The sequence below is a fragment of the Salmo trutta genome, chromosome 7 (assembly GCF_901001165.1).
Source record: "Salmo trutta chromosome 7, fSalTru1.1, whole genome shotgun sequence".
Taxonomy (NCBI): domain Eukaryota; kingdom Metazoa; phylum Chordata; class Actinopteri; order Salmoniformes; family Salmonidae; genus Salmo; species Salmo trutta.
Genome location: NC_042963.1, coordinates 199,418 through 216,325, shown reverse-complemented (window position 1 = coordinate 216,325; position 16,908 = coordinate 199,418). Strand labels below are relative to the sequence as shown.

At 45.3% G+C, this 16,908-nt stretch overlaps 3 protein-coding genes across 3 annotated transcripts in view; all 3 read left to right on the top strand.

Annotated features, from left to right (window-relative positions):
* Nucleotides 1–4,416, top strand: part of LOC115197757 (otogelin-like protein) — a 53,993-nt gene extending 49,577 nt beyond the window's left edge. Inside the window, exons 52-53 of the mRNA XM_029759561.1 lie at nucleotides 3,374–3,453; nucleotides 3,564–4,416. Coding sequence (XP_029615421.1) covers nucleotides 3,374–3,453; nucleotides 3,564–3,764 — 281 coding nt within the window. The 3' untranslated portion in view covers nucleotides 3,765–4,416. The remainder of the gene's footprint in view (nucleotides 1–3,373; nucleotides 3,454–3,563) is intronic.
* Nucleotides 4,417–5,329: 913 nt separating this feature from the next.
* Nucleotides 5,330–13,722, top strand: LOC115197756 (fibronectin-like). The gene is made up of 15 exons (XM_029759560.1): nucleotides 5,330–5,556; nucleotides 5,758–5,889; nucleotides 6,028–6,172; nucleotides 6,431–6,730; nucleotides 6,808–7,025; nucleotides 7,229–7,412; nucleotides 7,579–8,187; nucleotides 8,431–8,619; nucleotides 8,732–9,025; nucleotides 10,729–10,859; nucleotides 11,898–12,027; nucleotides 12,298–12,397; nucleotides 12,647–12,753; nucleotides 13,097–13,197; nucleotides 13,702–13,722. The coding sequence occupies exons 1-15, from the start codon at nucleotides 5,491–5,493 to the stop codon at nucleotides 13,720–13,722; spliced, it is 2,727 nt and encodes a 908-aa protein (XP_029615420.1). The 5' UTR covers nucleotides 5,330–5,490.
* LOC115196699 (phosphatidylinositol phosphatase PTPRQ) overlaps nucleotides 11,912–16,908 on the top strand; it is a 41,277-nt gene continuing 36,280 nt past the window's right edge. Inside the window, exons 1-4 of the mRNA XM_029757538.1 lie at nucleotides 11,912–12,027; nucleotides 12,244–12,397; nucleotides 12,647–12,753; nucleotides 13,097–13,197. The gene's annotated coding sequence lies outside the window, so the exon portion shown is untranslated. The remainder of the gene's footprint in view (nucleotides 12,028–12,243; nucleotides 12,398–12,646; nucleotides 12,754–13,096; nucleotides 13,198–16,908) is intronic.

The window sequence follows — 16,908 nt, the reverse complement described above, 5'->3', positions numbered from 1 at the left end:
TATAGGCCGATAGTTTTTTATATTTTCTGGGTCAAGGTTTGGCTTTTTCAAGAGAGGCTTTATTACTGCCACTTTTAGTGAGTTTGGTACACATCCGGTGGATAGAGAGCCATTTATTATGTTCAGCATAGGAGGGCCAAGCACAGGAAGCAGCTCTTTCAGTAGTTTAGTTGGAATAGGGTCCAGTATGCAGCTTGAAGGTTTAGAGGCCATGATTATTTTCATCATTGTGTCAAGAGATATAGTACTAAAACACTTGAGTGTCTCCCTTGATCCTAGGTCCTGACAGAGTTGTGCAGACTCAGGACAACTGAGCTTTGGAGGAATATGCAGATTTAAAGAGGAGTCCATAATTTGCATTCTAATGATCATTTTCTTTTCCTCAAAGAAGTTTATGAATTTATTACTGCTGAAGTGAAAGCCATCCTCTCTTGGGGAATGCTGCTTTTTTAGTTAGCTTTGCGACAGTATCAAAAATTTAATTCGGATTGTTCTTATTTTCCTCAATTAGGTTGGAAAGATAGGATGATCGAGCAGCAGTGAGGGCTCTTCGATACTGCACGGTACTGTCTTTCCAAGCTAGTCGGGAGACTTCCAGTTTGGTGTGGCACCATTTCCGTTCCAATTTTCTGGAAGCTTGCTTCAGAGCTCGGGTATTTTCTGTATACCAGGGAGCTAGTTTCTTATGACAAATGTTTTTAGTTTTTAGGGTTGCAACTGCATCTAGGGTATTGCGCAAGGTTAAATTGAGTTCCTCAGTTAGGTGGTGTAAGGGCTGTCGTCGTAAGAAAACCAAGATGCAGCGGAGGATGTGTATTCATTTTTAAATTTAATTGAAAAAGAGAACACTACAAAAATAAACAAAAGACGACAGCAAAACAGTCCTGTCAGGATTAACTCTACACAGAAAACACTAGACAGAAACAATCACCCACAAAAACCCAAAGGAAAAACAGGCTACTTATGTGTGACTCCCAATCAGCAACAACAAACTACAGCTGTGCCTGATTGGAAGCCACACGGCCAAAATCAACTAAACAAACCAACCTAGAAAAAAGAACATAGAACGCCCACCCAATGTAACACCCTGGCCTAACCAAAATAAAGAACAAAAACCCCTCTCTATGGCCAGGGCGTTACAGGTGGTTAACTGATTTTTGTCCTCTGATGTCCTTGGGTAGGCAGAGGGAGTCTGAAAGGGCATCAAGGAATCTTTGGGTTGTCTGAGAATTTATAGCATGACTTTTGATGCTCCTTGGTTGGGGTCTGAGCAGATTATGTTGCGATTGCAAACGTAATAAAATGGTGGTCCGATAGTCCAGGATTATGACTAAAAATATTAAGATCCACAACATTTATTCCATGGGACAAAACTAGGTTCAGAGTATGACTGTGGCAGTGAGTAGGTTCGGAGACATGTTGGACAAAACCCAGTGAGTCAATGATGGCTCCGAAAGCCTTTTGGAGTGGGTCTGTGGACTTTTCCATGTGAATATTAAAGTCACCAAAAATGTGAATATTATCTGCTATGACTGCAAGGTCCGATAGGAATTCAGGGAACTCAGTGAGGAACGCTGTATATGGCCCAGGAGGCCTGTAAACAGTAGCTATAAAAAGCGATTGAGTAGGCTGCATAGATTTCATGACTAGAAGCTCAAAAGACGAAAACGTCGGGGGGGGTTTTTGTAAATTGAAATTTGCTATCGTAAATGTTAGCAACACCTCCGCCTTTGCGGGATGCGCGGGGGATATGGTCACTAGTGTAACCAGGAGGTGAGGCCTCATTTAACACAGTAAATTCATCAGGCTTAAGCCATGTTTCAGTCAGGCCAATCACATCAAGATTAGTTCATTGACTATAACTGCCTTGGAAATGAGGGATCTAACATTAAGTGGCCCTATTTTGAGATGTGAGGTATCACGATCTCTTTCAATAATGGCAGGAATGGAGGAGGTCATTATTTTAGTGAGATTGCTAAAGGCGAACACCGCCATGTTTAGTTTTGCCCAACCTAGGTCGAGGCAGACACGGTCTCAATGAGGATAGCTGAGCTGACTACACTGACTGTGATAATGGCAGACTCCACTAAGCTGGCAGGCTAGCTAACAGCCTGCTACCTGGCCTGCACCCTATTTCATTGTGGAGCTAAGGGAGTTAGAGCCCTGTCTATGTTCGTAGATAAGATGAGAGCACCCCTCCAGCTAGGATGGAGTCCGTCACTCCTCAACAGGCCAGGCTTGGTCCTGTTTGTGAGTGAGTCCCAGAAAGAGGGCCAATTTATCTACAAATTCTATATTTTGGGAGGGGCAGAAAACAGTTTTCAACCAGCGATTGAGTTGTGAGACTCTGCTGTAGAGCTCATCACTCCCCCTAACTGGGAGGGGGCCAGAGACACATCTTTCTAGCTGATTTACACGCTGAAGCTATGTTGCGCTTGGTGACCTCTGACTGTTTCATCCCAACATCGTTGTTGCCGACGTGGATAACAGTATCCCTATACTCTCTACACTCGCCAGGTTTAGCTTTAGCCAGCACCATCTTCGGATTAGCCTTAATGTCGGTAGCCCTGCCCCCTGGTAAACAGTATATGATTGCTAGATGATTCGTTTTCAGTCTAATACTGCGGGTAATGGAGTCGCCAATCACTTGGGTTTTAAATTTGTCAGAGCTAATGGTGGGAGCCTTCAGCGTCTTGATAGGCGAAGTACCCCCAGGGTTCCTAGTACCCCTGGTTGATAGGCCAAGTACCCCCAGGGTTCCTAGTACCCCTGGTTGATAGGCCAAGTACCCCCAGGGTTCCTAGTACCCCTGGTTGATAGGTCAAGTACCCCCAGGGTTCCTAGTACCCCTGGTTGATAGGCCAAGTACCCCCAGGGTTCCTAGTACCCCTGGTTGATAGGCCAAGTACCCCCAGGGTTCCTAGTACCCCCAGGGTTCCTAGTACCCCTGGTTGGGAACCACTGCTCTATGTGAGTTAGAATCATTCCTGTTCCTTCAAGTATAAAGAGAGTAGATCTGGACTCCATCTAGCTATCATTCAACATTCCATCAACCAGCCCCAACGCCCTGTTGCTTAACCTGATTGGCCAGTGGCCAATAGGAGCTGGGTCCTTGGCGTGAGAACTGCTTCCCCCGGTCAGCTGACTGTCGATCAAACTGAGCCCCCGCTGCTAGGCAACAAAGAGCCCAGCTCAATAGACCTTTGACTGTGTGAGTGACAGGAATCTTTGACTGTGTGTGTGTGTGTGTGTGTGTGTGTGTGTGTGTGTGTGTGTGTGTGTGTGTGTGTGTGTGTGTGTGTGCGCGCGCATGTGTGCGTGTGCGTGCATGCGTGTGCATCTCAGCGTTTCCTCTGTGTGTGTGTGTGTTTAGGTAAGGAGGACGGTAAGACGTGTAAGCGTGTGGCAATCCGAACCACCATCAGAAAAGACGACTGCAGGAGCAACGCACCGGTGAGAGAGAGACAGTGTCAATAAGACAGTTTAAAGAAGTTAACACTGATAGAGAATAAAATCTCCCCCCCTCTCTCACTCTCCCCCTTTCTCTTTTTTCTCTCTCTCAGGTGACAGTGTTTTCATGTGATGGGAAGTGTCCGTCTGCCACCATCTTTAACTTCAACATCAACAGCCACGCCCGCTTCTGTAAGTGCTGCAGGGAGAGTGGACTACAAACCCGCTCCGTCACCCTGTACTGCTCACACAACGCTACCCTGGTGGCCTACAGCTTCCAGGAGCCTGTCGACTGCTCCTGCCAATGGAACTAGAGAGAGAACGAAGCTAGTCAGTGTGAGCTCCAGTATGGCGTTCAATAGGAGGGATGGAAGATGGAACAGAGGTTAGAGGTCAGAGGTCAGAGCAGACAGGTCAAGCGTCCAGGTAGGCGAGTTCTTTAGTCTTCCTTCAGTGTGTTGTGGAGGGTTGTATGCTGACCTGTTATAGTGACCCTGTCGTTCCAGATGTGTAGTGGTCAGATGTGTAGGGCTGTAACCTGTTCCTACTCTACTATGAGAACACTAGTTCTATCTGTACTGCTGTAGCCTGCTCCTCTTGGACTTTATCATGTTTAGATCAGTTGGTCCGAGCTGACAGGACCGCTGCTGCTGCTTTAGTATGGATCTAGTGCTCTCTTGATGACTGACATGTTTTATATGCCGATCAAATTTCTTTTTTTTTCTTTTTTTACAAGTATAAAGCTTTTATACAAAAATATTTGTATTTAACTCAATCAATTATTTAGTAAGGTGATAATCCACCTAAGCATCTGATGGTAGATGATCCGTATTTCAACAGAACACTGTATTTGTTGTGTTGTTTAATGTGAAGCATTGTGCCAGTTATCAGTATGTGCTGATGCCATCAGATAGACTAGAGTCTCTAGTCATACAGAACCTCTCAGAATAAAACATTTAACAGTGACTAACTGATTGGTGGGTGTTTTTTGCGTGAATGAAAAACTCCTCCTCCTCCTCCACACACTCCCCTGCTGACACAGCCTGTTCAGTGCTGACGTGTGTTTGTGTTTCTCTATCCTGGTGGTGTGTAATAATGGTGTGTGTGGGAGTCCAACAATGTGTATATATAATTACCATGTAAATACACAGTGTTAATGACACTTCATCCGAGGTAAAACACCAGTGACCTCCACAAGGAAGATATGAAGTATTTGAGAGGCATAAATCCACAGTGGTCAGTCATTGATTGATTAGTGATTGATCAGTCAATGATACTTATTTCTCACATTCTCTACATTCTCCACAGACCACTAGCTCACATTCAACCACTCGCTATTCACACACACACACCACACACACACACACACACACACACACACACACAGCTTTGATCTTGGTTAGCATATCACTGCATCACTACAGAGAGTGGAGTATAAATCTGCAAACAGGCTGAGGTGTATGGAGTGTTATCTATCTAGTGAACTTTAAGTTCTTTACTTTCACCCTGTCTTTCGCTCTCCATCCCTCTCCTTCCCGCTCATTCTCTCTCCCTCCTCCTTTCTCCCTCTCTCCCTCTTTCTCTCCCTCTCTCTTCATGTGTTCCTCTCTCAATGGCTGTAAGCCTAGTTGTCATAGTAACCTGCTCTTATCCCAACAAAGAGGAAGGGTGACAGGGGCAGAACAAATTGGTGTTAGCGACACACACACACACACACACTGATTGACTGGGACTGTGCACGCCTCCACACGAGGCTCTGCTTCTCAGAAAGCTGCTGCGGGGCGCTAAATTCAAAGTTGTGTTGCGTCACTGGGAAGGACTACTCTGGTGTAGTTCAGCTGTGATACACTCCTCTTATACAGAGCTCTGACAACCTCAGTCCTTACTGGAACCTCTGGCAGTGTAGTTTCTTCGCTGTTTGGTACATAGATGGGATATACAAACATCCAGGAGTTTCTGATTTCAAAGCAACATTGATATTGGGTGTATGTTGTGGTACCATCTATAGATGATTGTGAATGCCATTCCTCTTGTGTGCTGATGAGATTACCAGGCTTCCCCATGGATGGAACCGTGCATATGTGGCTGCTGGCAGGGTTCATCCAGGTAAGACACACACACACACACACACAACTACACACACGCAGTTTCTAGCTATACATTTTAGGTGAAACAGTTCTGATTTATCACAACACTTTTCTTTTAACCGTCTGTGCCAAAGTTTCAAAAATGACACCTGCAGTCTGAGCTATGTATAGAATTTCTGAGGTTGAAAAGTCTCTCTTTTCTCTTTCGCTCTCTTTCCAGGTGGTCAGTCTCTTGTGTGTGCAGTGGTCAGATCCTGCGGGCGTGGTTGTTGAGGTTGTGTTTGGCCACTTCCCCACCAGTCAGGATCCAGACTGGTACACCGTCTCCTACCAGATTGCACGCAACCTCACGGTCAGAACGTAAACCACCACACAACCATAACACTTGCTCCATACAACCAGCACCCAGCCTCACGGTCATACCGCACAGCCACCGGACAACCACAACCATATCGCAACCACTAAACCACTCTCTGTCCCAACCCTTCAGGTGTGGCTGGATCCGATTGGCCGCTCTGAGTGTTCTCCTGACTGCAGGCTGCTTCTGCGATTGGCTAAGGAGCCAGGAGGAAGTGACATCACGCTGAAAGCTATCAAAAACAATACCGCACTGAAGACTAAGACCTTTCATATCGGTGAGCCTTACCCTGACCGCTGACCTATACGGTCCTGTTATGAAACAGAAGTTAAAAGATGATGGATTAAATTGAATGGTTTACTGTTTCACAATTATACTTTTGCATGTTGTAACAGGTTTGTGTGTGTGTGTGTGTGTGTGTGTGTGTGTGTGTGTGTGTGTGTGTGTGTGTGTGTGTGTGTGTGTGTGTGTGTGTGTGTGTGTGTGTGTGTGTGTGTGTGTGTGTGTGTGTGTTTGTGCGTGCACCACTGTGTAGCTCCTGTCCCCCTCTCCTCTCTCCGTGTCGAGGTGACCACCACCAGCACTCTCCTGACCTGCAGCCTACAGAACAGACAGAGCCTCACTGCTCTTAGTCTACACAACACGCACATCGAACACACACACACTGAATACACACACACTGAACACACACACTCTGCCCACACACACACCTCTTCGTACGCAGTGAGAGGTCTGCGGCCTGGAGCACACTACAGCATCACAGCAGAGTTGACCACGCCTCTCACACACCTCAACATCAGCCTCACCCAGAGACTACACACCACCATGGAGACAGGTACAACACACACACGTAATTAACATTGACCGCTGTATGTCTAAGTTGACCGTGAGTTGACCACTGTCTCTCCTCAGCCCAGTGTCCCATTGGTTGGCTGACGAGTGGAAGTAGCTGCTACAGTGTGAGTAGGCGGAGCCTGTCGTGGGGCGACGCCCAGAAAACCTGTACAGGCATGGCTTCAGGAGGACACCTGGTGAATGTTAAAACAGAGAGAGACCTCCTCCTACTCTCCTCTCACCTGACTACACACAACAACATACTACTGCTCTGGACCGCTCTCAACGACAGACTGGTAACACACACACACACATATGCATGTGAGTGAGATAAATGGCTGTGTTAGCATGAATGGTGTTTGCTTTCTAAACAGTCAGACACATTAGCTTCCTCCTTACAGAGGAGTGTGTTAGTCTGTGATTTAAAGCTGATGACTGGGACATTCTCAGCCTGTGTCTGACTGTGTCTGACGTTTTTTGTTGTTGTTTGTCTTGACAGGATGAGGGGCTGCCCCGCTGGTCTGATGGCTCCTCCTACAACCTGACGAGTGCTATAACATCATCATCACTGCCTGCCAATCAGACGGACTGTTTTGCTCTACAGAGGAACACTACTGGACTAGGCTACTTCCTGACTTCGTTCTTCTGCCACATTCCTTTACCTTTTATCTGTCACTGGGAAAGTATGCATTAATACATTCAATACCAGAGTAAATAAACACCCTAATAACCCTTTACCCCTGCCCAACACCCACTAACCCTGTGTCTCTCTCTCTCTCTCTCTCTCTCTCTCTCTCTCTCTCTCTCTCTCTCTCTCTCTCTCTCTCTCTCTCTCTCTCTCTCTCTCAGTCCCTCTCCTCCCTCCTTTATTCAACTTTGACCTGGTGGAGGTAACAGAGAGAGATGCAGAGCTTCACTGGAGTGACCTCACATTCGTAAACTCCTCCCACCCTGCCCCCCAGCTCTATGTCCAATACCAAGTAGAGGAGGAAAAGGAGGGAAAACATGGGGAAGAGAAGGAGAGGTGGACTGCAGGCCGTGTCCCAGTGTCTCTATTCTCCAGAGGGCTGAAAGTTCCAGGCCTGTCCCCAGGCAAGGTCTACTCTCTGTCCCTCAGAGCCTCCCACCTTACTGGGGCCGCATGGAGCCTGGGGAGCGCGCAGACTTGTCACACACGGCCCCTTCCCCCTCGAAACGTCACCATTAGCAACGTGACAGCCAGTCAGATCACAGTAAGCTGGACAGCCCCAGACTCCCAGCATGCTGTGCGGTGGAGCTTTCTGGTTCGCTGGGAGGGTGTAGCCGCAGGCCAGGAGACGAGAATGGTTGTGGCTAGCAGCTCCAGGTCCGCTGTGATTGCAGGACTGGAGGGGTTCAGGAAGTACAAGGTCAGAGTTGACTCAGTCACAGAACACGGTGTGGAGAGCTGTGGAGGGGAGGAACTGACCCTATACACTGGTATGAAAGTCTGTGTTTGTGTAACGCTTCGGGTGTACTTGTTTTTTACAGCATAATGTTGAATGAGTGTGTGCGTGTGTGCGTGTGTGCGTGTGTGCGTGTGTGCGTGTGTGTGTGTGTGTGTGTGCGTGCGTACGTGCGTGTGTGTGTGTGTGTGTGTGTGGGTAGCGGTGAGCCCCCCAGGTGGTGTGGTTGTGTCTAGCAGAGGGGAGAAACTGACAGCATGCTGGTCCGCCCCGTCAGGTGAAAGCCCTGATGGGTACTATGTTAGGCTACGCCCCGTCAGCCAGGCCCGCTCCATGGAACTGTGGGTAAATGAGTCCAGGTGTGTGTTCCTGGCCATATTCAGTCCAGGGCAGAACTACGAGGTGGGTGTGGCTTCAGTGAGAGGAGAGAACAAGAGCCAAGAGATCAGCACCACATACAGAACAGGTAGGCCCACAGAGACGTGTGTTCAAGTCGAAGTTTCAAGAAATGTTGGTGTTGCTCCATCATACTGTGTGTATCTCTTTCTCATTGTGTGTGTGTTCCTGTCTTTGTGTAGAGCCTGGCCCCATGCAGGCAGCTGTCCCTCTCTCGGTCGGAAGCAGTTCTGTGGTTCTGTATGTCCAGAGACCAGTACTGGGTGTGTGTGATGGAGTGAGGGTGTGTGTGTGTAAGGGAGTGTGTGAGGGTGTGTGTGTGTGTAAGGGTGTATGCGATTGGTGGCCATTCCCCCCAGGTAAGCACACAGTAACAGTTGGCAGCCTGACTCCAGGGGCGGAGTACCATCTCAGTGTTTACAGCACCAGCCGACACAGGACCGGACCAGCATACCAAACACACACACTCAGGACACGTGAGTACACACAAACACACACATATTTCCATCTCCTCAGATGATTTTGACGGTGATGAAGTGTGTGTATGTACAGTTGAAGTCGGAAGTTTACATACACCTCAGCCAAATACATTTAAACTCAGTTTTTCACAATTCCTGACATTTAATCCTAGTAAAAACTCCCTGTCAGTTAGGATCACCACTTTATTTTAAGAATGTAAAATGTCAGAATAATAGTAGAGAGAATGATTTATTTCACCTTTTATTTCTTTCATCACATTCCCAGTGGGTCAGAAGTTTACATACAGTCAATTAGTGTTTGGTAGCATTGCATTTAAGTTGTTTAACTTGGGTCAAACGTTTCGGGTAGACTTCCACAAGCTTCCCACAATAAGTTGGGGGACTTTTGGCCCATTCCTCCTGACAGAGCTGGTGTAACTGAGTCAGGTTTGTAGGCCTCCTTGCTCGCATGCGCTTTTTCACAAATCTTCTATAGGTTTGAGGTCAGGGCTTTGTGATGGCCACTCCAATACCTTGACTTTGTTGTCCTTAAGCCATTTTGCCACAACTTTGGATGTATGCTTGGGGTCATGGTCCATTTGGAAGACCCATTTGCAACCAAGCTTTAACTTCCAGACTGATGTCTTGAGATGTTGCTTCAATATATCCACATAATTATCCTGCCTTATGATACCATCTATTTTGTGAAGTGCACCAGTCCCTCCTACAGCAAAGCACCCCCACAACATGATGCTGCCACCCCCTGGCTTCACGGTTGGGATGGTGTTCTTCGGCTTGCAAGCCTCCCCCTTTTTCCTCCAAACCTAACGATGGTCATTATGGCCAAACAGTTATATTTTTGTTTCATCAGACCAGAGGACATTTCTCCAAAAAGTACGATCTTTGTCCCCATGTGCAGTTGCAAACCGAAGTCTGGCTTTTTTATGGCGGTTTTGGAGCAGTGGCTTCTTCCTTGCTGAGCGGCCTTTCAGGTTATGTCGATATAGGACTTGTTTTACTGTGGATATAGATACTTTTGTGCCTGTTTCCTCCACATGTTCACAAGGTCCTTTGCTGTTGTTCTGGGATTGATTTGCACTGTTCGCACCAAAGTACGTTCATCTCTTGGAGATAGAACGCGTCTCATTCCTGAGCGGTATGGCGGCTGCGTGGTCCCATGGTGTTTATAGTTGCGTACTGTTGTTTGTATAAATGAACATGGTACCTTCAGGCGTTTGGAAATTGCTGCCAAGGATGACCCAGTAATGTGGAGGTCTACAATTTTTTTCTGAGGTCTTGTCTGATTTCTTTGGATTTTCCCATGATGTCAAGCAAAGATGCACTGAGTTTGAAGGTAGGCCTTGAAATACATCCACAGGTACACCTCCAATTGGCTGAAATGATGTCAATTAACCTATCAGAAGCTTCTAAAGCCATGACATCATTTTCTGGAATTTTCCAAGCTGTTTGAAGGCACAGTCAACTTGGTGTATGTAAACTTCTGACCCACTGGAATTGTGATACAGTGAATTACAAGTGAAATAATCTGTCTGTAAGCAATTGTTGGAAAACATTACTTGTGTCATGCACAAAGTAGATGTCCTAACCGACTTGCCAAAACTATAGTTTGTTAACAAGAAATTTGTGGAGTGGTTGAAAAATGAGTTTTAATGACTCCAACTGAATTGTATGTAAACTTCTGACTTCAACTGTATGTGTAGGCCTGGCCTCTCCCAGTAGTGTGAGAGAAGGCTCAGTAACAGAGTCGTCAGTAGAGATGCTGTGGGATCCAGCCCCTGGACGCGGACACAACTATGAAGTCATCTGTCTCAACTGCCACCACACACTCATGGTACGGCAGCAGGGTGTGTGTGACTGTATGTGGTCAAGTGTCTACAGTATATAATGGGTTTATGTGGTGGAGTGTCTATATAATGGGTTTATGTGGTGGAGTGTCTATATAATGGGTTTATGTGGCGGAGTGTCTATATAATGGGTTTATGTGGCGGAGTGTCTATATAATGGGTTTATGTGGCGGAGTGTCTATATAATGGGTTTATGTGGTGGAGTGTCTATATAATGGGTTTATGTGGTGGAGTGTCTATAAGATGGGTTTATGTGGTGGGGTGTATATATGATGGGTTTATGTGGTGGAGTGTCTATATAATGGGTTTATGTGGCGGAGTGTCTATATAATGGGTTTATGTGGCGGAGTGTCTATATAATGGGTTTATGTGGCGGAGTGTCTATATAATGGGTTTATGTGGCGGAGTGTCTATATAATGGGTTTATGTGGCAGGGTGTCTATATAATGGGTTTATGTGGCGGAGTGTCTATATAATGGGTTTATGTGGCGGAGTGTCTATATAATGGGTTTATGTGGCGGAGTGTCTATATAATGGGTTTATGTGGCGGAGTGTCTATATAATGGGTTTATGTGGTGGAGTGTCTATATAATGGGTTTATGTGGTGGAGTGTCTATAAGATGGGTTTATGTGGTGGGGTGTATATATGATGGGTTTATGTGGTGGAGTGTCTATATAATGGGTTTATGTGGTGGAGTGTCTATATAATGGGTTTATGTGGCAGAGTGTCTATATAATGGGTTTATGTGGTGGAGTGTCTATATAATGGGTTTATGTGGCGGAGTGTCTATATAATGGGTTTATGTGGCAGGGTGTCTATATAATGGGTTTATGTGGCGGAGTGTCTATATAATGGGTTTATGTGGTGGAGTGTCTATATAATGGGTTTATGTGGTGGAGTGTCTATATAATGGGTTTATGTGGTGGAGTGTCTATATAATGGGTTTATGTGGTGGAGTGTCTATATAATGGGTTTATGTGGCGGAGTGTCTATATAATGTGTTTACAGTATATGTGTGTGTTAGGTCCAGAAGGTGTGTGTTCCGAGGGCAGTGTTCTCTGGGTTGCTACCAGGCAGGCTGTACCACTTCTCTCTGAGGACGGAGAAAGAGTCCTTCACAGACAGCCCCCCTGTCACACTCAGCATCACTACAGGTACACACACACACACACACACACACACACACACACACACACACACACACACACACACACACACACACACACACACACACACACCTGTCTCTCTGGTTCTTATTAATCAGCATTTGTGTGTGTGTGTGTGTGTGTGTGTGTGTGTGTGTGTGTGTGTGTGTGTGTGTGTGTGTGTGTGTGTGTGTGTGTGTGTGTGTGTGTGTGTGTGTGTGTTAGCTCCCAGTCCAGTGGAGGTATCAGTCCTCAGTAGGACCACATCGTCTGTGACAGTCGGCTGGACCCAGGCCAGGGACGTTGTCAAAGGCTTCATCCTGTCAATCATAAACCAAACCTCCAATCAGCAGCTGAACCTGTCAGCCCAGGAGCCATGGTGTGTCCTACCCTCCTGGCACAATGTGTCCTTATTGGCTGGTCCAGCTTCCACTTGTTGTTTGGGTAACACTGTGTGTGTGTGTGTGTGTGTGTGTGTGTGTGTGTGTGTGTGTGTGTGTGTGTGTGTGTGTGTGTGTGTGTGTGTGTGTGTGTGTGTGTGTGTGTGTGTGTGTGTGTGTGTGTGTGTGTGTGTGTGTTTGTTTGTTTGTTTGTTTGTTTGTTTGTTTGTTTGTTTGTTTGTTTGTAGGTTTTACAGGTTTGAGGACCTCTCCCCAGGAAGCTATTACACAGTATATGTTATCAGCAGCAATGGAGAGAGGAGGAGTACACAGGTTTCTGTAGACTTCAACACCAGTGAGTTATGGACACATACACATATTTGTCTGGAAGCAGCAGTGACCTATCTTGGGAGGTTCCAGTAGGAACTGAGCTGTTCAGAGTTTATCTCCAGTATATGTTCCAGGTTAAGGTCAAGAAGAAAATGTAATGCATTAATGTATTCTCACACACACATACATGCAAACACCACATATTCACACACACCTGCACTGAACACACAGCTCCACAACACATCACACACACTACTTATTACACACACGGCAAACCTAGAACAATTAATTCCGATGGTGGTGAGCAGTGAAGCGAATGTTGAATGAATGATATGAGAACAGATGTCCTGATTGGGGTTTCTCTCTAGTCCCAGGAGCCCCACAGGATGTGCTGCTGGTCGAAGAGGATGTGACCTCATCAGTGTTTGTGAGCTGGGGAGCCCCAGCAGGGGGCGTGGAGGGGTACAAGGTAGGACACCATCATATCCTCTCCCTTAACCTCTTTCTTCTCCTCTCCCCTCTCCTTCTCTTATCTACTCTGCTCCTCCCTTTCTTCTCCTCTCCCCTCTCCTTCTCTTATCTTATCTACTCTGCTCCTCCCTTTCTTCTCCTCTCCCCTCTCCTTCTCTTATCTTATCTACTCTGCTCCTCCCTTTCTTCTCCTCTCCTCTTTTCTCTATGATTTGTTATTAGCAACAGCTGTCTCAGTTTACCCATAAATATGAATCCCTTTACGCACAGTTACACACACACACACACGTGTGCACACACACACACGCACGCGCACACACGCACGTACGCACGTACACACACATACAGAATTAGTTCTTTATAAGAGGAAGCAGGACGGGGGGTCAAGTAAAACTCACCTGCAGACTTCCAGAGAACACACTCACCTGGTGGTTGCCTAGCGACTGTCGTCAGCGCAGAGCGGCTCTGGTTACCTGCACTTTAAAGATGTATGACCCCCCAGAGCCAACGCCAGGGAGAATGACCAAGCACTATACAGGCACGCATGCACGCACACACACAAACACACACACAGACTTACTGCTGGACGTTTGTGACTTACTGCGATAGCAAATTCATCAGGGACCCCCTCATAATCAGAACACTACTCCAGTGAGATAACAAAATAGCATGCAAGGAGTTTTATTATGACTTTGGCAGTGCATGGCTGAAATAACCAAGTCTTGGGCCCTGGGAAGGAACATTTTGCAGTTTTCAATTTCATTTCCTGTAATTCCACACATTTTGTCATAGGACAGAGAGATTTTTTTGTTGGTGCAGCTTTAAAACTAACATCCTGCATTCCACAAAGGTTTCCATGAGGCAGAGAGAAAACTTAGCAGTTTTAAAGGGGCAATCAGCAGTTTCTACATCAATTTTTGTACTTATAATTTTATGATATGTAGCCATTGATTCTTGAAGAATATCATTTATAAATGCCTCATGAACTGTGCCCAAATATAAGCTTGTTTTACTCCAATGTTTGTAAACAAAGCACATTTAAACAAACACTGTATAGCCTCAAAACCTGGTTAAAACTATAATTTTGATTTCAAGGATGGTCAGTCCTTGCATCCATATCTCTGTCTATGAATTTGAGAGTGATTACATTTCTCCAGCCCCATCCCTCAGCTTTTTACAGAAACAGTAGTGAGTAAATCGCTTTGTTATTGTTCCAACTGCTGATTTGCCATTCAACCCTTGTGCTTTGCTGAAAAATAATTCCGTAAATTGTGCTATGGGTCAGATTGACCCGTACAGTTTAAACACACTCAAGACAGTCGAAGAATTAAGAAAAAACTGCCAAAACTTTATTTTGTTTTGTCAGATCATTCAGAAAGAAGAAATACAAGAACATTTGATTTCAAAAACTCTATATTTAAGAACTATTTATTAAACATATTTCCTTTCACAAAAATAAGCATTTTCTGTTTGGAGCTCATTTTTGAGTCTGTGTCAGAGATCTGCTGCTTTCGCACTGAGAAGGAGAAGCATGGGAAAGCTCCTTTTCACCCAAACATAAAAATGTAACCAGAAGCAGTCAAAACAAAATACATCAAAGACACTTGTTTATTTTGGACCTGTGGAAATATCTATACACATGAAAGCCTCCGAGTCAAAATGATCCACAACATCATGTTTGTATACAAAATCTACACAGACATTCCACAACACAACAGCGTGTCCACATTTTGAAGTTAGGTTCCTGACCCTAAATTAGGAAAAGTCATTTAATTTCATGGAGAGTTTAACTAATATTTAAGACAACTCAAAGTGGGAATGGGTCAAATTGACCCGCAACATAATAGGAGGGTTATAGCTTAAATGACAGTGCATTTATGTATTAAAATATAAGTTGGGCCTCCCGAGTGGCACAGTGGTCTAAGGCACTACATCGCAGTGCTAGCTGTGCCTCTAGAGATTGGGGGTTTGAGTCCAGGCTCTGTCGTTAGGATCGAGGGAAAGATGAATGGAGCAAAGTACAGAGATCCTTGATGAACACCTGCTCCATGACTTTAGACTGGGGTGAAGGTTCACTTTCCAACAGGACAATGACCCTAAGCACACAGCCAAGACAACGCAGGAGTGGCTTCGGGACAAGTCTATGAATGTCCTTGAGTGGCTCAGCAAGAGCTGTTCCAACATCAGCCAGTCCTAATCGCCCAACATCAGTGCCCAACCTCACCAACGCTCTTGTGGCTGAATGGAAGCAAATCCCCACAGCAATTTTCCAACATCTAGTTCAAGCAGCAAATGGGGGACCATATTACTGCCCATGATTTTGGAATGAGTAGTTTGACGAGCAGCTGTCCATATACTTTTGGCCATGTAGTGCATATATATTTTTACATAATTTATATATTTAAGCAATAAGGCCCGAGGAGGTGTGTGGTATATGGCTAATATACACTACATGACCAAAAGTCCTCATCGAACATCTCATTCCAAAATAATGGGCATTAATATGGAGTTGGTCCCCTCTTTGCTGCTATAGCAGCCTCCTGATGTTGGGCAATTAGGACTGGCTCACAGTCGGTGATCCGAATCATCCCAAAGGTGTTCGATGGGGTTATGCAGGCCAGTCAAGTTCTTCCACACCGATCTCGACAAACCATTTCTGTATGGACCTCGTTTTGTGCACGAGGGCATTGTTATGCTGAAACAGGAAAGGGCCTTCCCCAAACTGTTGCCACAAATTTGGAAGCACAGAATCTTCTAGAATGTAATTGTATTCTGTAGCATTAAGATACACCTTTTTGTATTTATACTGTACCATGGCTAAGTGCGGTTCTAATGCACAACGTAACGTGGAGTGCCTGGACACAGCCCTTAGCCATGGTATATTAGCCGTATATCACAAACGTCCAAGGTGCCTTATTGCTATTATAAACTGGTTACCAATGTAATTAGAGCAGTAAAAATGTATATTTTTTCATACACATGGTATACGGTCTGATATACCACGGCTGTCAGCCAATCAGCGTTCAGGTCTCGAACCACCCAGTTTAAAAATATATACAGCACCAGTCCAAAGTTTGGACACACCTACTCATTCCAGGGTTTTTCTGTATTTTTACTATTTTCTACATTGTAGAATAATAGTGAAGACATCAAAACTATGAAATAACACATATGGAATCATGTAGTAACCAAAAAAAGTGTTTAAAAAAATCTAAATATATTTAATATTTGAGATTCTTCAAAGGGGGCGTCCCTTTGACTTGATGACAGCTTTGCACACTCTTGGCATTCTCTCAACCAGCTTCATGAGGTAGTCACCTGGAATGCATTTCAGTTAACAGGTGGGCCTTGTTAAAAGTTAATTTGTGGAATTTCTTTCCTTCTTAATGCGTTTGAGACAATCAGTTGTGTTGTGACAAGGTAGGGGTGGTATACAGAAGATAGCCCTATTTGGTAAAAGACCAAGTCCATATTATGGCAAGAACAGCTCAAATAAGCAAAGAGAAACGACAGTCCATCATCACTTTAAGACATGAAGGTCAGTCAATCCGGAAAATGTCATGAATTTTCAAAGTTTCTTCAAGTGCTATGATGAAACTGGCTCACATGAGTACTGCCACAGGAAAAGAAGACACAGAGTTACCTCTGCTGCAGAAGATAAGGTCATTAGAGTTAACTGCAACCCAAATAAATGCTTCACAGAGTTCAA